Source organism: Mastacembelus armatus, chromosome 15, assembly GCF_900324485.2.
Source record: "Mastacembelus armatus chromosome 15, fMasArm1.2, whole genome shotgun sequence".
NCBI lineage: Eukaryota > Metazoa > Chordata > Actinopteri > Synbranchiformes > Mastacembelidae > Mastacembelus > Mastacembelus armatus.
In genome coordinates, this window is record NC_046647.1 from 6,676,633 (window position 1) to 6,701,996 (window position 25,364).

The 25,364-nt window shown below is 39.7% G+C and overlaps 1 protein-coding gene across 1 annotated transcript in view; it reads right to left on the minus strand.

The window, feature by feature from the left end:
* Window positions 1-25,364, minus strand: part of dntt (deoxynucleotidyltransferase, terminal) — a 66,335-nt gene that overhangs the window by 17,705 nt on the left and 23,266 nt on the right. Inside the window, exons 5-10 of the mRNA XM_026309743.1 lie at window positions 25,085-25,156; window positions 24,774-24,897; window positions 23,168-23,300; window positions 16,817-16,919; window positions 8,947-9,195; window positions 8,566-8,649 (exon numbers count right to left, since the gene is read on the minus strand). Of these exons, the coding sequence (XP_026165528.1) occupies window positions 8,566-8,649; window positions 8,947-9,195; window positions 16,817-16,919; window positions 23,168-23,300; window positions 24,774-24,897; window positions 25,085-25,156 (765 nt within the window). The remainder of the gene's footprint in view (window positions 1-8,565; window positions 8,650-8,946; window positions 9,196-16,816; window positions 16,920-23,167; window positions 23,301-24,773; window positions 24,898-25,084; window positions 25,157-25,364) is intronic.

Sequence of the window (25,364 nt, forward strand, 5' to 3'; positions counted from 1 at the left end):
ACACAGCTGCAGGACATTCTGCATTTTTCAGGTTGATTTTTTTATTTCAGTCAATTTGATTTTATTTCATTCATATTTATATATGATAGAGTTTATTTATTTTCTCATCAGTTGCTGTTAGGCAGTGCGTCTGCTGTTGCCATCAGGCTAGATAAATGGTCATCAGCTGGGAGCCACGCTTCCCTGATGGTTGGCTCCATTAATTCAAGAATAATCTCAAGGTGGTGCAACTGTAGGCCTAGAATCCTTGTTTTTCTATGTCTTGTCCTTTCTTCTTAGTCAAAGCCAGAAGCTCCCCTGCGCTGCTTCCTCTACCTGGATTGAACCACTCCAAAGGACGCCTTGGGTGTTTGTTTCAATGAAGTTTCTGCATCCTACCTCCACTGGAGAGAAGATCGCCCTTCACGCTACTTCTGTGCACTCAGTTGCCAGCTCATTACTTCTCCTTAACAAAGGCAGCCTCCACGCCATCCTCCCATGGAAGCATCAGCCATGATCACAGTCCTGATGGAGGTTGTGGTGTTCTCCTTTGGGATGGTCTGCTAATAGTTGTGTTTGGCTCTTTGGTTCATCCACTTGACAGGAAATATCACTGGATGGTCTTGCTTGCTGAAATGGATCAGCTATTGTACTGCTGCAATTCATTCAACCCTGTTTGCCGCATTCATTCCACAGTCTTGTGCTGTGGTGTTCAGCACAAAAGGATCAGGTGAGTCAGCTGGAACATGAGCCCGTCTCCTGTTTGTAGTCCGAGTTAATAGATTCCAGTGGGCAGCTGGAGCCTGTTCCTTCCAAACATGCCAGCATTGGAGAGATATTGGAGAAGGCCGAGCCATTAACAGAGGTAGTTGTTGGTTAGAGTTAAGAATTCTCTATAATGATATAATTATATTCAGACTATATAATATTTCCAATGTTTCAGAGCAATAAGAAAATAAGATTAGATCTTTTATTTTAGTATACTTTATATTTTATAATTCTAGGAGCTCATAACTCCTACAGGATAAGTTTCTTATTGTTCACAGCTAATATTACATATGTTTTTTGTTTAACACTGGAGTGTGGTGTAGAGCAGGAGAGGTGTCAGGTAGAGAATATGAATGGGTTTCTCATATCAGTAACTGTGTTTCAGAAGCAAAGCCAGGACATCTATGCTCACAGCCTTTTGACCACAACCTCATTAATCACATTCCTACACATGACATAGAGTAATTACCCTCTGAGAAAGACACATACAGATACACACTTACACTCACAGTTTGTAACACTTTTCTGCACATGGTATTTGAAAGCATGCATAAATAGGCATGTCTTGTGAATTGCATTTATATGAACAGATTTTTAACAGGTGCTGTGGTTAGGAGACTGAGAACACCTGAGCTGCACCACTGAGGATTCAAACACATATGCGCTTAGTGAGTTTCAAGGGTAGATCTTGCCTCACATAGTATGGTGTGTTTTTTCGAGCCGCTGGACAGGTCACGGATCCCTCTTGCCTGGGGAGGGAGTCAGGCTGTCTAGGCATGATGAAATCCTCCACCTGTCCTCATTCATCAAGCCCACTACACATATTAATTATCACAAACCTTCAGACTTACAGCAGAGGACACACACACACACAGTCCCTCCCACGCCCTCTCCTGCAGCAACTCCCTCAGCCAGCACTAGTCCCTCAGACCTGCACTTCAGTTAATATTCAACTGTGGTGGTCAGATACTGATGCTGGTTCTAAATGCCTGTGGCACTACAAGTCAGCAGAGCATTTCCAGAGGACGCCTAGATGTCAGTTATTGCTAGTAGGGTGTCCCAAACCAACCCCACAGTGGAGGGGCCGTTACATCGATCACACCAGGATGTAAAATACAGGATGTCCATAAAGTCTCTTAACAATTTAAAAAAATTATAACAGCAAATGAACAGACAAACATATTTCATATGTGGAAATTATTACAAAAGGAGGAGTAGATATTTAAGTTTTTTTGCCTCATTTAATACACCATATTTAATATGGGCACCATTAGTTGCGTGAAGAACGTCAAGACGGTACTCGATTTCTTGCCATGTTCGCTGATGTCATTGTCACATGGGATCAGGGATCTTTTGCTTTAGATCAGTGATGTCCTGTATCTTTGTTCGATACGCGATATCTTCAACATAACCCCATAGAAAGAACTTTGATCACCACTGAGTACATACAATAAATCTGATTAAGATTTCTCTCTAATCTCATCAGTTGCCTTAATAATATATTTTTTAAATTGTAAAGAGACTATATGGACACCCTGTATTTCCTTGGTTGTATTTTTGTGTTTTGTCATTTCCATTTCACAGTCACTAGTTACAAGAAAACCAGACTGACCCTGGAGCGTCAGTTGCCAGTATGACTAGGGGTTGGATTAGGGCTTCAGTATTATCAATGAGAAATTTTCATTAAATGTCTGTAATGGGTGTTTTTATAGTAATGTTTCAAATAACAAAGTGAAACAGTGTGTTAATGTGAAAGGGGCCACTTGCAGTGATGAATTTAGAATCACCATCTGAATTTGAAACTCTTCTGGGCTTTACAGTTTAGTAGTTTCAACTCAGTGTTTAGTTTGAATCACTACGAAATTGACTTGTTCACCCAGAATCAGTTTTCAGAGAAAAAGCTCTGAAGCCCCACTGTACACTACCTGCTCAGCAGGCAAATGACACACAGAGACTATTTTCTGAATGTAGTGAAGTATTTAGCAGCTGGTTATGGTTCTCAAGAGCGACAGAGAGCCAAAACAGACCTAACATGAATAATGAACTTTCATTTTCCAGGCAGCCAGAAACTCAACTTTATACTAATAAACATTACACATGAAAAGAAGGAACCGTTATCTAACACATTTGCCGTAACAACTTGATTGGTGATCGGCCCAAATCATTTGCGTTTGTACCACTAAAGACACTAAAGACAACAAAATCAGCTCTTATTAAAGGTTCGAAATATATATTCATCTTTAACTGATTCATTATTTAGTCCAAGACTTCACATCTCAAAAGCTGGAACAACAAAATGTTGAATTCATGAATGGCTTCAACAGTTAATGAATAATCCAACTATTTGTCAAATAATTGTTTCACCACTATGTGGAAGTGCTCACTTCAGAAATAAACATCCAACCACTTGTAGCACAGGTGTTGTTTTTATGCAGCAGTAGTGTTTTCAAATCACTCTTCACTTCTGAGTAACAGAAACCTGCAAACACAACAAGTGTGTGCGCATAAATGGCACAGCTGTTCTCTTCTGGCAAGTCAGCTACTATTAATGGTTCTTCAAACACAGTGGAAACCAAGAGTGGAGTGTAAGTCCCTAATTTAGTTCATCATGAGGCTCCTTATTTTCTTTGGACTGTCTGGTGACGAATGGGCTGAAGTTAGAATAACCTGTCAGGATTGGGTAGCAGGCGAAAAATTGCAGGCATCAGTAGTGGAGGCAGAACAAACTCACCTTAATATCTCAAAGCTGTGCTTTCTTTCAGTAACTGGGAAATGTGCTCCTCAGCCCATATTCTCAAAACAGGTTATAGTGTGTTTGTTTTGCTATATGAGGTTTTATGAGCATGAGGAGTTCCAGCTGTCACCATCTATCTCCTGATACACGTAGGCCTTGTGTTGTGGGGTCATTCCCTGTAATTGGTTTATATTATATGTTCTCACTTTGGACCAGAACCTGCATTTTTACCCTTTACCCACCGATGCTGTTTCTTGATGACACCTGTGCAAACAAAATCAATCACAGTAAATGTTGGAAAAATATTTTGTGTGCATGAACCTTATTTCTCTGACAGTTGTCAAGCCCCTTCCCAGAGTGATTGAAGGATTCCCCCTGAGCCTGTCCTTAATTGGGAAGAGATCATTAGCTTGAGTATAGTGCTGTAATCTTTTTTTAAGCATTTTATAATAAGACAGAGACCAGCTTATGTCCGCTGAGAGCCTCTCTGAAGCCCTGAAGATTAAAGTCCTCTAAATGACCGCCTTTGGTCTTTAGCTGAGCTGCCTCCCCTTTAATCAGACAGAAGTCCTCTCACTCCCTTGTTTCTCTGACACCAGTCACACAAGCTGCATCAAATCTGTCCAAAACCACCAGCCAGAGAAGAGAAACAAAAATCAAATAAAGATCAAAGCACCATTAGCTCGCCATCCTCAGGCATACATTGAACCACTTGACAGTGCTGAGCACGGACCAGAAAGGAGCAGATGTTCCTCTTCTACTGCCCAGGCCAAAGCTAATAGAGGGAACAAGCAGTGCTGTGTGAAGGCGGTGACAGGACAGACACCAGGACAGTTAATTGATCTTCATTATGTTAATTATGGCTGTGATATGGAGCAAGGAATGAAAAACGGGTCACACTGTTGCTTGATTCTGTTTGAACGTACCCCATTAGGCTTTCTGCTGACCTTGAAACTAGCTCAGGAAGTGGCACTGCTGAACGAAAACATGTGCGCGTATATAACGCAGCTTGTTGCACTAAACTTTTACATCTCCAACAGTCCGATCGTGGTTTGCTGTGAATCTCCTCCATCAGTCACATTTCCTCGCTCTTTTTATAGAATCTTCTTTTCTTTACTGTGCTTGAGCTTTGTCTTACTTGTTTATGTGTGATGTTCTGTCCACCCAGTGCACGGATGGCTGCACGGTCAGCAAGACTGCCTCTGCCCTTGCATTTAAATAAACACCATCTGAGTTGGCTGCTTGTTTATAATATCTGTCAGGAAGCTGCCACGCAGTGATCCCGAGGACTCTGACCTCTGTCCCCAGGGAGCCACTGACGGGACATGGCGGTGACAGGGTGTCTCGCCTGTCGATCTGCTCGTTGATAAGCCTTACACCCTTGTCCCGTTCGGCTCACAACTCAAACGCCTTGCCGTTCCTCCCTATGCATTGGAAATTAGATGGAGCTGCCTTGCAGGATGCAATGCAGAGTCGCAAGGATGGGATAAACAAGAACTTCAGAGATTCCTGTCACAAAGATTGATGGTTCCCTGGAATTTGTGTTGTTGTCTTGTCAGTACTATAAACTTTTCCCTGCTGAATAATTGAGTCCTTCAGCTGAAAAGTCGTGTCAATCTTTTTTTAAGTTTGCTCTCAGGCTCTTGTGATTTCAGGAGTGTATCTCAGTGCCTGATAGCTGTAAATCAGAAACTCGTCTGGGTAAAAGAAAGCTGAGGTGGTGCAATCCTGGTTGTTTCTGCACAACATATAAGTGACTTGAATTTAATCAAAGATTGCAAGTGACTTCATTGATGAGAACAAGCAAACTCACATGTGCTTGCCCTTCCCTAGCTATGTCTTAAGTATATTGTATAATATTCACACTCCCTTTCTTGTTGCTCTCTGCATGGAGCCTGTAAAAATTACTGCCATCTGTCACTTCTGCCACCAAGCTCATCATATCTGCTGTCAAATTTGATTTGTCACATATGGAGTATGACTTGTCTACATGTATAAAATATAAATTGATTAATTAGCCTATAAAATGCTAGAAAATACTGAAACACAAGGCAAAATATCTGCTTGTATAAGGCTGACACTGACTGACCAACAATCCAAAATGCAAAGATCTTTGAATTTATAGTATAAAAATGCAGCAAACCTTCACAATACAGAACTAAAACAGTGAGTTGTTGCTTATAAATTCATCCCTGTCACAACTGACAAGATGACCATGTTAAAATTGTTTTATCACTCTCATTTGCCTGACTTTTCTTTTGATTTGGTGGAACTACAAACACTGGTGACCATGGTTTCATTTCTGACTTTCAAGTCTGTTTCTTGTAGAAGGTGCTAATGTTTGTGCTATCTCTGTCTGATAGCTGTAAATAAGGGAGCTGTGGAGATAAAGCAAAGCTGAGGTTTTGCAATTCCAGTCAACATAAAAATGAATGGCTTTTGACATTTGATTTATAGTGACATAAAACAGACGAGCAGCAAAGCTTCAGACCTGACGAGCAATAATATGGATTTTTGCCTAATGACATAAAGATGAACAGATTATAAAAACTGTTGACAAACCTTCTGTAAGTACTGGAAATGGCTTCGCACTAGGAATTTGTTGCAATGATGCACTAAAGCAGAAATAAATACCTGATTTATTGTTCAACTCAACAAGCTCATCAAAATCAAAACTGGGATAATGTCTTCTCTGTATGACAAAATACATCTCATGTGCTATTACTGAATGTCTGACTTTGTCATAGGTTACCGATTATGGCAGCCCATCTCAACATCGCTCTATTACCACCACGGCATGAAACTTTCAACTGCTAGATGAAAACACACCTACCCACTGTTTTATCTTTCCTGAAGCCAATTAAGCACATGAGGCGACAGACACAAAACCAAGGTGTTCCTAAACAAAACATAATTAGCTCTTACAAAGAGTTAATTGGCTATTAAATAGCATAGTCAAACTGGACAGCTTGAGTCATAGTGTAAATTGATTTTCTCACCTTTACCGTGCTACAGTGTGAGGCAGTTTATGTCATATTCTGTGCTCTATTTTATATTACTATATTATCAAGCTGTTACAGAAATAAGTTCCATTAAATAGTACATGCCATGATTCAAATCAGTAATGCATGGCCAAAGAACCATCCAAGACAACTGTGAAACAATTTCAGCAACTAACTGTGACAATGTAATATATAAATATGAAATATCTCAATGATTTGCTAGTAATGTAATTGGCTAATGATTTATTAGGCACAACATAACAAGTCGTTTCAATTATCAGGGTGCCATCACAAAACACCAGGAGTTTTCACTCTGTACACTCTGTGTCACACATGCATACATTATATGTATGTATGACACAGTATTTAATTGCCTTATGGTCACAGACTAAATTGTGAGATCTCACTGACAGGAAGCCATTTGACACTGACACTTGGGGGAAGTGGTAAATGAAATAATAGAAGATATTCTGCAGTTTGTCAGTAAACAAATCTGTGCCTTTATCACCCCTTTTGAAGACATTTGGTATCTGCAGGACAGACATGGTAAGTTCCACTTTAACACAGATATAGTTTGATTTTGACATTCAACTCAAAAGTTTATGTCTAATTCCAAACATATACGGTATTCTCAGCAAAGTAAGGCAGACATTTTGTGTGCAGTTTTTATGGTTGTTTTTTGGTTTGTTTTTTTTTTCTTTTGCTGAAGGAATCAGTGACATACTAAGTATATGCTTGACCAGCACAGAAGCACAGAGAAGTCTAAGGCAGATCAAGGTTTAACTCTGATAAAAGATACATTTAACACCTTCAACTAGTGAAAATGGCAACATGTAAGACTTGGTGTGTTTTAAGCTTTTAAGCTATTTTATCTAATAGGATGCTGTAAATCACGTCAGAACAAATGCACCACATGTCATCAATCTGTATTCATATCTTTTCACTTTAGACATCTGAGCCAGAAATATATGGAGCCAGAACAGTGACAGCTAAACTTTGACAGTAAAAAATAACATTTGGCACTAAAAAAAAAAAATCAGAACTGAAAAATAAAACTTTTTTTATATATAATATAATAATTTTTAATGCCAACGTTAGTTTTTCAGTGACCATCTTCTGATTTTCAGTCAATGTCAGTGTTTTGCAATGCCAAAGTTTTTTATTTCTTCAGTTTCACTTTTCTGTCACTGTTTTGGCATGACAGGGAGGGCTCTGAGGGGCAGGGCTAAGAAGAGCGTGATTAATGCATATTCAGCAGCAATCTGCACAGCAAGGGGAGAACATCTGGCACCACACAGCTGTCCAGCCGGACTGCCCAGGTATGACCATAGACTTCTGGTAAATGGCTTCCATGAGCTCAGATGGAGATCCCAAACCACAGGTAAATCTGCCTCTCTTCTGTTGTTTTTTTTTCACACAGAATTGATCTGGTTAGTGTCTAACTATCTAGGCTAGTTTAATGATGTTATACTGGTTTGGCAGATGTGTTAACAAAATGTGCTAACACAAAATGTATGGCAGAATCAACAATTAAGAGTTAATGCTCAGGATCCTGCTGCTCATGTGAATGCTGCTGTGCTTAATTCATGCTGGTCTACAGTCATGCTAGGCAGAAAGAGTCGTCTGTGCCAAGCCATTTTAACATTTCATGTAATTATTAATTTTAGATACCTATAATGGCATTTCTCCTAGTCAAATATGTATTTTCATTAGTAAGGATAGTGATAAAAGATGTCCACAATAACATTCGTACTGGTAGAAACTGTATTTGATGATGTTTACAAAAGAGTAGAGTGAACAGCGTGGCATGAGCTGTGCAGCTCACTCATCATTATGCAAATTATGTGCAGAACAAGTAGGAACCATGTCCCTTAGCCCCGCCCCTCCACGCCACTACATCAAAGTTTTTTTTCCACCACAAATCCTTCACTGCCAGTTTTTTATTTTTCAGTTCTGATTTTTTTGTCATTGTTGTGGCTCTATAAAAATTTGACAAATAAATCTTTACCATATTTTTACATATCATTCTCTAAGTGAGAAGAAAAAATCCAGGTGTTTTGTACGCAGTGTTGCACTAAGTACCTTGGTTTTGTCGTAAAGGGCGTGGTTGTCCAAAAGCATCCCCCGTTCCATTCGAGCAAATCTCCTCAGATCTCTCTCAAACTGCTGTGAAGAAATCAATAGTCTGAAATCAAAATGTTTTACTCGTCTGGCTTTATGGAATTGAAAAGAAAGAGTGATGCGTCAATTTCTGTTTTCTTCGTAGAGGACTTTTTTTAAATCATTAGCAAGGAGGGGCTTGGATATTATATGCAGTTGGGGCACAGAATTAAGGATTAATCATGGAAGAAACAAGTACATTTCTTTGTTTCTACTCATGGATTCTAGTCGTCATTCACTGTGCTCACTGTCATCAATCTCTATAATCTGTAATCTGTAGTCTAATCTCTAAACTCTTCATACCCTGGAGCCTGTCCAGCCCAGGAGAGCAAAGGCATAACGATCCATAGGTGGTGACACCAAGTCGACGCGCACCGCCCTCCAGTCCCTGCTGTCCCCCTCAGCACTGTTCAGACCTCCTTCCACTTGGCTTCCCTCCAGACGCAGGATCAGGAAGCACTTTGCAAAGTGGTCCATGGCTTCAAACCTGTGGCAGGGCAGCTTGGATTTATCAAAAGTAGAAGCCTGGTAATCACAGTACAGCAAAATGCCCTGGGAAAAACAAAAATAAAGTCTTTTAGTGGGGACAACTGTAGATATTGATCATTTATATTAACTGAACTTTATACTGTAGATATAGATCATTTTCTTTATAAACATACTTGCTTCTACTATATATCAACACCCTTTCCTGTGTAACATACCAATCTCTAAGACATTCTCCATAACTATAATAGAGTAATGTTTGGATGCTTTAAGATACATTTAAACATTAGATTTCATACTCATATTCTTTTATTTAATGCAAAACTGAACCTAAAGTCAGAATGCCACATCTGAAGTAAAGCATTCAAAAGCGTTGAGGATTTTGCCAGACCTGAGTCATGCCTTATTAGCATTACAGTAATTAAGATGAGAGAACATAAAGGCCTCCACAGTTATCTCTGTCAGTGACGGGCAGAAGCTGTTCCTGTTTTTAATTTGTATTTTAAAAAGACTCAATTACTGCAGACTGTTCAAGGTTTAAACTTCACAAAATCACTATTAGAGTAAAAAGGTCATTTTTTTAAGAGACCAACAGATTCACTTCCATCGAGGCAATCAAAAGTATTTCTCAGATATTAGCTATAGAAAGTTTGTTGGCAAAAAATCATTTTAATTAATATAGTTAAATTAAATGGTTTTACTGGAATAATACTGTCTGTGTAATAATGATTGGTGGTCTGGCAAACAAGAACACCCTTGCTGCCCGGGACTGACCTAAAATTGAAATGTGAAAATAAACCTGTGATTATGGACACGTTGCCATGACAACAAATTCTGCGAGCCAATCCCCTTGAACAAATCGCTGGTCTATCACAGAAATTTATGTTTCTCAAAATTCCTCCATGATACGACAATCTAAATTATATTTGTGTTCATTTTAAACAAACACTGTAATCAATAAGTTAAGTCTCAAACAAAAACAGGTGACAGTCAAAGGGTGTACTGCTTAAAAATGCTGGCAACAAAAGAAATAAAATACAAAATAAATGAAGAATCACAACATATAGGTCTGTAATTGCACTGAGGCTGTTGGCACTGGTCAAATCTGGCACATTGTGGAACTAATTGCTGAACCCCGCTGCAGACTGTTATAGTTTTTACTGCTTTTATAACACTGTTAGAAAACTTTAGACGATTCAATATTTGAATAATTAAAAAATGTCAGTCTTTGTGTGGAGTAAATCATGTTGATGCTTGACATAACTGAAATCTGCCCTAGGATAAAATCAAAAGCAAAGTCAACGTAATTGGATAAATTAAACTTTTAAAAAAAAACTGTAACTGTGGTTTAACAGAGAACCAAAGTGGCCACAGGGCTATGGATGCCAGTAAAAGGAATCGGACTACTGTGTGAACATCTGCTCACACTTGTCATCACTCTGATTTGAGCCCGGAATAGTGAAAAAAGGGCGATGGCTGAGTGTGAGATCCTATAGAGACACAAGTACCCAGTCAGCCATAGTAGATGGCTGCAGTCCATTCTCTGGTAAATGGTTCCACTCCTCAGATAATGGAAATCTCTGCCAAGTAAGATGTCATTGTCTTGAAGAGAGAGAAGGCGAGAGGGCCACTGATGAGAAACAAAACCCAAGTGTAGAGTAAGAGTAAAATGGAGTGGGGGCAAGACAGTTAGAGAAGCATTCAACCTGTGCAAGAAAGTAATAAATAGGTGGATGAGTAGATCACAGGAAAGACAGAAAAACAGAAAGAGGAGAAAGAGAGCGTGTGAATGATTACCTCTGGGCCTCGCCCCGGCTGATTATGTTTCTCCCTGGATGTAGCAGTGTTAAGGCAATTAAGATTACAAATTGTCAATTTAATTCCAGGGGCCAGCATAATTGTTGGGATACTACTCTCCACTTACTGGCCATAAATCTGCCTTGCTGTCCTTAAAGAGCAATAACTGGGGAGGCAAGTGCAGCAAGCAGCCCCTCTGTCTATCCAGCTGATGACTTAGGTTAATCACAACACATTTAACACCATGTCTGCACAGCCCAAGTAGCCACTACTAAACAGTCCAGGCTGTGCATCAAACTGCACGTTGAGGACAGTGCTTCCCAGAGGGCACGAAGGAAGGAGACGGTAAGAAATCAGTGAACCCTTGAGTGACACACTGGGAGAAGATCTCAAAGAAAACACCAGCCCTCCTCCTCCTCACTCTCCTCCTTTAATTATCTTCAGGGTTGGACACACTGGTTGTGCAATTGCAGGTAAAATTTCTGGATGTCACCCTCTTCTGCACCTCCCCTGGACTGCTTTCCCTCTGCAATTACAGACAACCATTCACCTTCCAATAATAGGCAGAGAGTGGGATTCTTAAAGTTCCCTTTATGTTCCGTAATAGCTTAGCTAAAGGCAGCGACAGCTCCCACTTAGATAATGAGGCCAGAATGACAGCATAAAAGCGCTTAAACACTGACTAATCTGAAATTAAAATCCCCTGGAGCCACACTTGAGACAAGTTGTGCGAGAAGGTCTGCAACCCATCTCATACAGTAAGGCCACAAATGTAGGTCACTTCTTATTCAGATGAATATTTTATTCCCTCCTGGCACTATATTTCTTTCAGCGTTGAATCATATTGATGCCTTCAGAGAAAAGTATTAATGAGTTATGGTGACAGAAGCACGGAACATTAAGTACCTGAATATGGACGCCCTTCGTTCAGTGAGGTTTGAGGCCTTCCTGCCTACGCATATACAGTATAGTCTCTCTTTCTGTCTGACACACATACACTCACAAATCCACCATAAAAAGCAGGATGTCATGAAGTTCCCCATCTCAGCATCACCGGGGGCTGTTTAGCCCAATAGCGCTCTGTAATCATCTCCCACACAGCAGGTAATGTCAGCGAGTATCTGAGAGTAAGCTTATTCCACCAGAACTGTTTATAGAAGGAATTACAGAGGAGGACAGCGGGAAGATAATCGTTCCCCCTAAGCTTTGCCTCACAGCACTAGGGGAAAAAATGTAAAAGAAAAAAAAAGAGTCAAGTGAACATGACTTCAGAAAATGTGATCTAAATGCTGAGGCTTTTTTTTTCTCCATTTGATTATTTTCTCAGGGTCTTGTCTTGTCAGTGTGATGAGTGGCCACAGCATCCGGCACATTCACCTGCATCCAGACTAGGCCAATGTTGTCCGGGACACGAGAGGTGCGTTGATTTCATCTCACATTCTCTCTGACTCACAGGAAGACTTTAGAACATGTCTTCAAGTCAAGTCATTTGAACTGTGCTTTGACTTTGATTCACAGCTCTGCAGGAATGAAAGAGACTGATTGCTGAAATTAATCGCAACACATTATGTGTCCGTCTGTGTCTGGGTGTGTGCCCTCTCTGTGTCAGTCAAAGTAGCCACTACTGCTCAAATTCTATTTAGATCTCAAAGAAACTAATTTTGTGTGAACCTCAGCTGTATGGGCAGCTCTGTTTGAATCACCTATTCAACTAAAGGGAAAACTCTGTGATCCCAAACCACATTGACTCAGACCAAATGCAGAACAATAAAGCCTGAGTATTATAATTGTGGCAAAGCATATAGAGCTGAGCCTTCAGATAGCAGCACTAATATAGTATTTAGACACAGAGATGATAGATGGATAGAGGATGAAACATGGCTCTCTCCATGTCTCCGTTGCTATTACCAGGGCCAAGCTGAATCTCATCTGTCTGCCACAGAAGCTGGTGGCTGACCTTGCCTTTGCCCCCAAGTTATGCTTGGAGAATACCAGCAAGAGGATTGGAGGAGGGTGGGAAAAAAAAAATGATGAACCCGTTTTTACAAGGACGTTGCTAGATAGATGTATTTTCAACTACCTGCAGGCTGAAGAGGGGTGCTGAGTGGGCACGGGGGGTGCAGGAGCTGCCCATGATATTAGGCCTGAGTGAAGGCACATTGATCCCTGGGGGCTCGATTGCAGATGACAAGGTTACACGACTTAGAGTGAACCTCTTCTACCTCCACTTCATCACTGTCTCTTGCGTCCTCGTCCCTGCAGACCAGTCTCCTCGCCATCCCTATTCCATCGAGCTTGCTGCAAATAAAGCTTCTGGTCGTATCGCACTGTCCCTTCTTAGGCTCCCTAAGCCTTTTTAACACCTGCCCTACCCACCTAATTCACTGTCTCACATCTCTTCCACCTCCTTATCCCCACACATTTACACGCTTTCACACCTTCAACTTGCTCCCTCAACTTATAGTGAAGCCAAGTGGTTGCAAGTGGTGAGAGTTCCCTGTGAGAACATACAGTAAGTAGGAGATAATTATCATCAGGGTGAACCTCTGAAGGAGTGGAGGCATGTGGAGGTGCAGATGGAAAAGGGATAGAGAGCAGACGGATATATTTTTAAACCCAGTCATGAAAAAAAGAAGCTGGCAGCCACACTAGACAGTACAGCCCTGCTCTTCATCAAGTTCATGACCCACTCCAACTACGTTTCTATCTGAGGGGGTAGACAAAGTGTTGAAAAAGTCCTTTCACATCCACTTCTTTCTTTTTTCACAGAATGTCATTTTCTGTAAGTGATAATGTCCATTTTCATTTGGTCCTGGGCATTCATTTGGGCAACAGACTCACACATAATTTACATAATTTGAGAGATAATTTCAGAATAAAGTTAAAAATAATATAGTTGCAATAGAGAAACATGAGAGTTGGTTGTATTATTTTTACCTTCTTACTGTAGAACTAGGCAGGCTAATGTAATAAACCTATCAAATATTTGTCTACTGACGACTTCCCATCTGTCATGTCACTCTTTCCTACACAGTCCTCTTTAGTGTAGTTAGCCACCTGGTCCACTTTGGAAATATATTTTTACACAATAGTCACATGGACATTAAAACACACATTGGATGCTTGCATTTAATCTGCATAAGCGCTTAAGCTATTTTTTTATAGCATGCCTGTGAAACCAAGGATAAAATCCACAGCACTCCAAAAGTTTAGCTTATGTTAAAATTAGACATCAGGACTCTAAAACAACCAAGCCAAACAAGGATCCATTCCAGCTATTGTCTTTTAACACAAAGATCCTTTTTTGCTTTTCTATGGACAATGTTTCCTTGCAGAGCTAAACAGGAGAGACATGTCAAAGCAGTCACATGCAGCAACAAAACACCCACAATAATGCTACAAAGGTTAACAGTTAAGTGGCACAGAGCTCATTCAGTGTATTTCCTAGTGTCCTGTGAAAAGTATGTATCAGTAACACTTCTAAAACCACAAGGGCTGCTTTGAGGACATTCATTTTCAAGTAAGCTATTGCATTGATATATCAAACACAAGTGCAATAACCATTGTTAATGGCTTAATGGTATAACCTGTGATTTAACTGCCATGAAAAAAAAATATGATTTATGCCACAGATGTACATAATGAACAAATGGACCAATTTTTAACTGGGAAGAAAACACAAGCTGATGAACCACATTAAGCAGAAGAGCCTTTTGTCTTTTGATTGTAAAAACTGACGGATTAGGCAACTTAGTCCAGCTTCCTTTTTAATTGCAGGAACTAAATGTGGGAACATAAAGTTAATGATATGACATTTGTGACAAAACAAAGGGTGGAATTTTTCAGGATCAAAATGGGACGTAAGAGAAAAAGTTTAGGAGCTGTCATATTAAAGCCTGACACACTCAAGAGAACATCTATTACCATTTATATTTTTATTTAAAAAATATTACTTCTTTACTTCCAATGCATGTTTACCACTTATCTGGCAATCAGTGTTTCTACTTTGGGAACTTGCAATTTCCTCCTTCTCCTTCTCAGAGGCAGGATTTATGCTTGTGCACAAAAACTCTTTATACACTAGCTCCAATTTTCTCCTTTGTTTGAAGGCAAAAGGTGCTGGTATTGAAATTTCTACACTTATTAAATCTTGCAAAACCTGAAAGCTGGATACTGTACTGCAAAAACAGTACAGTATCTACAAATATGAACACACTGGTCTTATGTTTGCACAAATGTGATTAATTGATATAATTAGATGAATGTGTTTACGTGCAGTGAGTTTTAATTTGACTCTTCTGTAGCCCACTGACATTTGTCACATTATTGTGATATTAGCAGCAAATAATTGTCATAATTTGAGTACACCTCATAATTAAACTATTATGTATATGTAAACATAGCCTGACGTTAACGTTGTCTGCCTCTGTGACACATTTCATCACTGTTCTCACTTTCTGCTTGTTTTCTCTCTGCTTTAATAAGCTGCTATCTCTCTCTCTTCCACATTCATCCCCTCCTTTTTCTCTCTTCTCACCCCTCTGTTCTACCCATTTTCCAATAAAAGGCTGCCTTCTCCATTAAAGGGTCTTCAGTGCTGCGCCTGGTCCATGAAAGTCCTGCTAAAAGTTCTTAAAAGTAACCTACTAAATTGTACTATTTTTCTTTTACCTGATTCACTCACCTTTTCCCAAACTCTTTCTATTAAAGACTGCAAAAGTTTCCAAGGACAGATGATAGAAAAGTGACCAACTCAATTTAATATCTTATTATCGAAACATACTGCCTGCACTGTGGTCAAAGATACAGAACGTCCCTAAGGGAAGAAGTACTGTAAATTATTCAAATTTTATTTAAAAAAAAATCAGTATCTAAAGTGACAAATGAATAGAAAATTGACTTGTGGATTTTGCAAGTTTCTGTCATATATCAGTTCCAAATCACATAACATACAATGATTGACAGATTTTCCACCTACTGTCGTTCATTCAGCTGGAAAGGGATAATGGACAGTGCTAAACACTGACACCATGCTACCCATCCCCTGTAACAAAAAAAAGCAGCTGCCCTATTTTAATCATGCAAACACAACACTGTTAAGCGGTAGGTCCTGGGTGCACAGACAGCATAGGTATCTCCAAGCATACTTCCTGTTTTAGTTCATGTAGGTGCAGAATAACCATGTGCAAACAGGCTGGCTGAGGTGGAATATAAAACAAACCGTGTGGTAATTAATAAATACACTCTCAACCGGTCACATCACTGGTGTTATCACTCTGAAACAGCTGTGTCAATCACGGTGTTGCATGACAACAACAGCTCAACAAATGGAGAGAAGGTTTCTCCAGGAAATAACATTATTGGCTGGAGGGTGCGGAGCAGCGCAAGCTGAGCATGCAGCACCTCAAATCAGCCAGAAGCAGATGGTGTGGCTTTTTTACTTTTTACAACTATGACAAAAATAAATAATAAAAAATGTTTGAGCGCTTTATACGACCGCATAAATCTGACACAATTGCAATTGCATTGAAAAAATGCAATCACACATGTGTAGACTGCACCAGGTGGATTTTGGTCTGAGTGCACCATAATGCATTTCAAACAATAATACATGAAACACCACTTTTTGAATTTAAAAAAACTGGTTTAAATGGGTAATGTTGCAGTGCCCTGTATTTTGCTTTAGTCTATAACAAATGCATCATGTTGTTTTTTGTTAGTTTATTTTTTTAATATAGTTAAATTCAGTGATCTTAATTTAAACCAAAAGTGCAAACCAATCATGTACTAAATTGTTACGAAAACACTAAACCTATTTCCCAAATGATGGCTCAGCATCCTCCTTACTTCCTTACTTCCCTTATATGTTGAAAAAAAAAAACATACTTACTTGCCGTGTCAGTCTGTTAATAATGATGGGTATTAGACTCGTCTCCATCCCCAGCTCTGGTGTGGTCACAATAAAGTCTACGTCATGACCAAACTCCTTTCCCCTAGAGATAAAGACATAACACTATTACCCACTCACTGTGGCCAGGAAACAGTAAAAAGAATTACAGTCATAGTCCCTAACTGATGAAGAGGGAAGGTGGCAGACGGAGCTATTAAAAGCACAGGCCAAGTTGGAAATGACTTTTTTTCATTATGCAAACAAGTCATTTGTCCTATGTTGTTAGGTATAAATGCTCACTAGTTGTTGCCTCATCTGTCAGAGCTTTAACTTTTATGAGAATCATCATTTTCTACTTGGATCAGTGTTATAAAAAAAGACCCATACAGAGCCTGACTGGGTTCACAAAACGCATTTTCTCAGTAAGCACAGCCGAAAGCAAAGGGGGCTTCAGTACTGTGAGTGATTATCAAGTGATTATCAAGAAGGAATAAATACTTAGAAATAGGAAAACAGCTCAGCAGAGAACCCCTGCATGTGCAGGAGATATAAAGCATATCAAAGCTTCTGAGAGGAGTCAGTCCACTGAATCAATTATCACAACACAATGTTCTCAAATTACTCCTGTTATGGACAACACTGATGTCTCCCTTTCTGAAGATGCAGTCTGAAATGATGAATGTCTTAATATTTCATTCAGGCACTGCTTATTTCATGATACAACTCTTTAGTGGCTTTAGTAATAAACTGAGTGCAACTCATAAGATAAAAACCTATCATTTTGCTAATGAATGTTGTAAAAATACTATCAATGTGTAAAAGACATTGATAGTATGTTGGAAATTCAAATGTTTCTGTGACTTTATTCAACAATGTGGCATCACCTGTCCTTAGAAGGAAATGTGTACATCTAATGTAACAATTGCTGTACAAATTACTGAGAATATATTCCTCCTTCCAGCATTACAGTCATCACTTTCCAGTCAGTTCTCCACATTTGTCCTTGCTGTGTAAGAACTGTAAATGCATGTCTAGTCCACACAATCACAAAAGCAACTGGGCACACCCATGTGTATGTCTGCACAACAAGTGAGCATCTGCTACTGTGTGCCTACACTCACTCCTATGGGCAATTTAGAGTCACCAGTCAACCTGATATACATGTTTTTGGACTGTGCAAGGAAACTGAAGTACCTGGAGTAACGCCTATACCCAGAATAATAGAAATAATTAAAAAAAAGTAAAGCTTGTAGATTTATTCAGTATTTTGAGCTGCCTACAAAAGTGAATTTAAATGATCGAAGAAACACTTAGAAAACTTGTGTATCTATCAGTTACAAGAGCTGACTGGCTTTTTTGTAGTTTGGTGTGCTTGTTGGCATCCTAGCAAGAAGACAAGAAAACTGTGGTTTGAAAAAACTTTGACAAAGATGTGATCAGGTGAATCATTAAGTGTAAATATGGCAGTGAATGCATCTGAGTGTGCTGGTAGGCTGGTCACCTGTCCAAGATGCATTTCTGCCTTTGCCTGTGCCTTTGGTAGACTAAGATTGGCTCCAGGATGACTCAGACAGCAGCAGATCAGATGATGAAAAGTAACAGTGGAATTCTGTTATTATAGCACCACGCTAAAACGGCATTACGTTGCAGGTGTTTCATCATTCATGAAAGGGAGAGCAATGCTGACTCAAATACAAGCTAGTGCTGAAGTCGCCCCTCAGATGACAGAACCTCCCCCTGCCGGGCCTGGCCTCCCCAGTGCTACCTGACAAAAAGCCATGCACCATTTCAAACCGATCATTAGCCAACAGACACACATACACACACTGACAAACCTTTTGATAATCAATAGGTAAACTCATACAGGTAATAGCCTTCGGGTCACAAAGCTAACAACAAAGCAGAATGACAACAAATGTTGGAGATGATATGACTTTATGAAGCCTCAGCAGCCATGAGGCTCCGTGTTTGATCTCTGCTCACCACCTTTAACAAATGAGTGACGACAGCAAGAGAGAAACATTAAAGGGATGGAGAGAGGCTGAGAATTGCTCGTGGGAAAGCTTCAAAGGTCACCATGGCTAATTCAGGGAGCAAGGAAGTATTAGAAAACAGCCATTAGAGCTCCACAAGGCATGATAATGTTAATGGTTAGAGTTAGTGACAGAGAGCATGTACCCCTGTGGCATTCACAGAATGAGTGCCTGGCTTACAGGTTCACTCAGCAGATGCTGCTTTAGTCACAGCCATTTAACATGCACTGTGACTGTATATAATTTATTCTCTTTCTAAAATAATACAAGATGTGGGAGTGCTCGCATTTGCCCCTATGTTTATACTCAGTGGTATTTATGTAGACCTGTATGTGAAAAGCTGACACTCCTTTATTTAAAGTGACTGGTAGGACACAGCTATTTGAGGACACATCCCAGATTTTACAGATTTGCTGAATAAGCAGCACTCCTTCGAACCTTCTAGCAGTCTAAATTGGCAAAGCTGAGGTTCCACAACACTTCCAGCGGTGCACACAACTTGTTAAGTGAGTCTCCCTGCTCTCCTCTGCTGCACTAGCAGAATTCACTCAAGTGCACTGTATAATTGTGTGCCATGAATAGCAAAAATCCAACACAGGAGAGAGACAGGGAAAGACCATCAGCATAAATTCTGTTTACATCCAATCAGCGTTGAAAACAACCCCGATTGCATCAATGCATGGTTGTGCATGAGAGACTAACAGGGGAAGTGGTGGTTATCTGAAGAAAAGACACTGGCAGTACTCCTCTCTGAGCATTTGTATGTGTTGGGTGTCTGGAGATACTTGCACTAATTCAACCCCAATCAGCAGAAAAATAGATGACAGAACATTAGGCACAATCTCTTTGGCAAAGAGGGTGTTTTCCTTCTTGTGCTGCTTCTCTGCCTCCCATGGTGCACCTTCGGAGTACTTTTTATTTAGCATTAGGAATCCACTCCTGCTCAGCGGGAGATACGCCTGCAAAGATTCAGCTGACACCATTACATTTGATGGACTGTTAACAGGCAGTACACAGCAACACCAGCAGTGTTTCTTTAAATGAAGTGCAACACACAGCAGAGCAGTAGATCCATAAACTTCTGGTGTGAATTTAGCCCATCTACTCTTTTACTGCGTGAGGAAAATTGTTGAATTATTGAATATTTCTGCACAATGCCCATAAAATATAGATGGCTATTTACAAATTTGTGTGGACATCAGGGCGACATGTATGAATAATACAGATGTGGGAAGTGTTGCTACAGCTGGAAATTTCGCAAAATGCATTCATCAGCAGTAAGGGCAGAGGTCAGCACCAGTTAAAAGCTGCCATGTTTGTAGCCACTCATCCTTTCCATCTCCTTTGATATCTTGCCAGTAGAGAAAAAACAAGGGAAGATATAATCTGGAAGATATAGAAAGAAGAAAAAGCAGTATGTGTGACATGTATGTGAGTTATACCTCATTACCAGACAGCTTGTTTTACCCCCCACCCACCCACCGCCAAAAGATCCTGACACACTGAACTCAACTGATAAGGATTACTTATCTCAGTTGTTCAAAGGAAACGATGCAGCCTGCTTGAGAATTTGAGAGCAGACACCACTGCCCCCCTCATCAGTGTCACTTTGAGTCGTATTCCAAACAATCTGATGTTAAATAAGATTCACAGCGGGTCTTGTCGGCTTCACACTGAAATAAATACAGCGCTCCGCTGACGCCTCGTGAGCCTTTCACACACTGTGCTGGTAGAAGTGGTATTTTCAAGCGTAATCTATTTTTAATCCTCCCCCCAACAAAACCGCTTTAAGACTTGTCACCCGCCTTCCACAGCTGTCCTTTCAATAAGGCTAATGTCAGTGGCATCAACAATCTCTTGCAATGCTGTTTGGCTGCGAAGTGGATGACAGCTGGAGTTTGCTTGAGCACAGTGCTTATTTTGTGAAACTTTTGGGAGCCAAGATGTTTCTTTGTGCATGTTATCCAGAGATGAAAGATTTGGAGCCGAGTACATCTAAATAAAGAGGTATATGGTACATGTGTATTTCCATTTTTGACAAGGACTATGCGCTGAATATATGAAGAGATGAAGCTTATAAGCAATTCTACATCACGCTGGATATTATAGGTCATTAAATCAAGCTTTGACATGGCTTTAAAAGAGAACATCGGCAAATATTTCACACTTAAGAGAATTAGTGGGTTATTAGGGTTCTGCCAGCATCTTTGAGCATATGCACTATTTTTGTGTAATAGGCCTTATAATGCCTCCCACTGTGTTTAAACCATGTCTTGAGAATCTGCTTTTCAACCAGATAAAGCTAAATTACTTACTTACTTACTGACTGATAATGTAGAAGTCATCGTTCTTCAATTACATCTCTGCATGATTCCAATTAGGTCTCACGTAATACCCTCTAAACCTGCACCAGATATAAGATGGAGTAAATGTGTGCTTCATCTCCCTGAGTTTGCCATAAAAGCTCTCTCACAGGCCCCTTTACACTTTGCAGCAGACTCCTGGCCCATAAATCCTGTGCTGTTCCTCCCCTTCATTCTTGATGTTAACTATCCATGATGCTCTAATGACTTTCCTCATCTCTTTTACCACATTTTCCCCTTGAGGAGTAGTTATTTACATAATCAGATATCATTCCAGCTGTCATTTACCCTTCTGAAGATTAGGCACATTAGTTTTAGTTTTTTTGTTTGTTTTTTTGAGCTGATAGCATCCATCTTTAGTTAGGAAAGCTGTGGAGCTACAGCTACATAAAGTAGTTAAATGTACACCACAGTTTTTAATAATGAAACTGTTTTGAAAGGAGCGATAAAACAGTCTTTCTCTTACAAATGAAAAGTTTCATTTATAAGCAGTTAAAGGGGCCTTTGACCAATTCATTATTACTAAGCAGGAAATGGAGTTGAGGCAATGCAACTGCAATGCATATGCACATTTGTTGTATGTAACTCATGTTCTTTGCTGACTTGGCAACATTACCCAATGTTAGGTCAACTAAATTTGTTGTTTGAGTTGAGCCAAGCTATATAACAAGAATAATGAGTAATGCAATCCTTCTTCTGTTACGCATTTGGTAAACTCATAGTGATTTATTTTTTAGATTTATTATGTAAGCAGTACACACTTATGTTTATACTGTAAACTAAATAAAAATAGCTTTATAGTATATAAAGTGATCACACCTGACATTTTAAGTACACACAAATAGTCACTATATAGTGTATAACAAAAATATTGGATTTTTGAGTGCACCCATAATGCACTGCAAATAGGAAATGGAGTAGCTGGTCATAGCTGGAAGTAAAAACTGAAAAAGAAAAATTGTGGATGGTGGTTCTAGGAACCCGTCTGAGAACAAAAAGGGTTCTGGGAAATCCCTAAGGGGTCTCTATAAAGTTTCACTGGCAGCAGCATTTTAAGGTCATAGCTTGATTCGCAACTACTGTATAATACATTATTATTATGAAACACCATTTGTTGATTTCTTGTATACTAACTGCAAAAACAGTATACCGTACTCTGAAGATTAACGTATACTGTTCCTATACTTATATTGTTGGTGTTTAGCATTTAGCATTATCTCATAATGGTTGCTTGTAGCCACAGTGGCTGTTATTTATTACATTTTGTACCAAACTCTGACAAAGTACAATATGTTACAGTACAGCAAATACAGAAAAGTGAAACATTTGTAAGATATTTAGAGAAAAAAGAGAACTCTCCCTGGCAACATGTAAAACTTGTATTCCAGGCACCATTAGAAACCATCAGCTAAGCTGTGGTAGCTCTGTCACCCCTATTGAGAAGCAAGTGCCTTTCCTCACTGCCAGACTGCTTTTGAATTATTTACTACACAAGCCACTGGTTAATGCTGGATTTTTACAACAGTACAGAGTGATCCACCCTCACTCAGGCACAACGCACATAAAAAGAGCAGCACAAAGAGGTGGCGACGGACCGAGGCTGTGAGCCAATAGTCACACTCAGTAGGTAGCTTTACAAGAGCAGTCACCATGCACTCTGAGATTGACTAATGCATTTAACACATTCAAGTTTATATCTTGATATGAACAAGAGACAATATGAAGACATAAAGACATTCTTATGATCTATGATCTAAATTTCAAATTCATCTATTTTATGGATAAATCTAATCTAAAACTAAAACAGGAGGATGCATTTGGGCATGGAGAGCTCTTGACATTTCTCTGTGCATAACTATTGCACATTTAAGAACAGTGTAAAAGAGAAAAGATAGGAAGTGCTGTTGTGTTTCAACTAGCATATCAACAGTGAAAGGAGGAGACAAGTCTTGTACCTGCGAAAGCCACCTGTCAGTGCTAGTATACCGTCCGGTGTGATCGCATGGACAGCTTCGTCAATAATGTTCCCCAGGGCTCGGGCCTCCGCTTTACTGACAGCTCTGGAGATGTCTTCATAATGCAGAAAACCTGCAGGGAAAAAAGCACGTGGCTATTAGTCTGGCAGCCAGCCATCAATCATAGCCATTTGCTCTGGGGAAGTGGAGAGTCAGGGTGAATTAAATGTAAGGTAAAATGTGATACATTCTGCTGGCTGATAGAAGGCGACTCACAGAGTACACCTGCTGCAGGCACGGAAGGATAACAGCCACTGTTGTGGATAGGCAAATTTATGATTGATGGATTGATGAACATATTGCTATATTTGTATTTTGTTATTTTTCTGTGCTACATAAAAAGTATGAATCATCTTGTCTCTCCCTTAGAACAGAGCTACACCACCAGTTAATTACAAAATCTTTAATGATATTTCTGCCTGTGCTGCAACACGGGATGACTCATGCTTCTGCTCTTTTAGGATTCACTGTAGACAGTCCAAAGATCAGGGTTCAAACACATTTCCTGTGTCAAAAGCCTGCATTATTTCTCTGTGTGAAGCAGAGACCACTGTGTTCCCAATGATGGATTATGATCAGTTTGATGAAGATGTCTGTCAGCGTAATACATTATCTGCGACCTGCGAGCAGTGTATTACAATGCTATGAATTACAACCTCATACAGTGCTACAGTAGAACAGCAGCAAAAGATAAAGACAAATGAAAAGCTGCATATCGGTATTTCACTTTGAGACGTTTACCCAAGTGGTATGTTAAATACGATTGGATGTATCTGAAGCCGATGTTACCTGCCCGTCTGGTTGCTCCTTTATTGCTGTATTTCTGTTTACTCAGCTACACTTTTACAAATTTTATCAGAAATCAAACTCTCAACAACTATTGGATGGCTTACTGCACGATTCAGTGCAGACATTCACTCACAATGCACGCAAGAAACATTCAACACACCTTAGTCTCTACAGCCATGCTAGTGGCTCTTTGATGCACAGGTGCTTTGAGTTAAATAATAACACATATTAATTTAGTATCTTATCTTGCTAACATTCACTAAATAGTACTAGAAATGAATAAGAGCAGATGGGAAAGTCATTATTTTGCAGGTACTGTGTGTGCTTATAGAATTGGGCTGATTCAGATTTTAAGCTGATGGCAGTTAAAGGGCTGGGAGGTTGACAAGTTACAACCATTACAGATATTAAAACATTTCTCAAATAATTCTCAGGTGAATTCCACAGTAAACGTTTCCCTTCATAGTTACTATTCACTGATTTATATTAAAACATACATCTGCTGTGGTATGTATCTTGTTCTGTGTGTAAACTCCCTGCTGGTCACACCTCATCTCATTTACAGATAGAGCCTGAGATAAGGAGCTTCCTATGGGACCAATAAGGATAAAAAAAAAAGTCCCAGTTGACAGACAGGCACCCCAAGAGAAATTTAATCATAAGGTCTTTGAGTTTTTCTTAGAAGTAAACTCAAGTTGTATTTTCCAGTCTATAATTCGTGGAGAGGCAGAGTGGAGGTGGTGAGATGTTGATGTACCACTTTGTTGCATCTGGTTCAGTTGAATGCTGGGTTCTGCCAGAATGTCGCTGAATGAGCGCAGCCCTCTGCGGTACCACTTCTCAGCTGTCTTAGGTCCAACCCCAAACACACTTGTGAACAGCTGGCAGGAAACGAGGTAAGTAATCAAGAAGACATGCTCTGAAATGACAGACTCTTCTCAGAAGGGTTAGCGTTCAGTGCTTTGAAGAGCTCTATGTCCTTAAGAGACAGCAAATGCAAATCATTTTCATGGTGATTTTAAAGCACTAGAATCGAGAAAGCAAAGCAGATGCTTTTCATCTACTGACCTTTAGTGTTTGATACCTTTCATCAGAGAGTGTTTTTTCCACTTCAAAGGCTCGGCCATATCGGAGGATCTCCTTCAAAACATAAAAATAGATGATATTAACAAGGAAATTGTTCATGGTGCTGTTCATGTCAGTATGTTTTCCCCCTCGGTTTTCGTTCCATCAGCAATTAACAAATGGCCCCAAATTGCTGCTCGTTTGAAAACAGTTTCTTCTTAATCAGGTATCCTCATTTCCATTCCTTTTCAAGAAATAACCACTTTGTTGTTGTGAAGCCTAA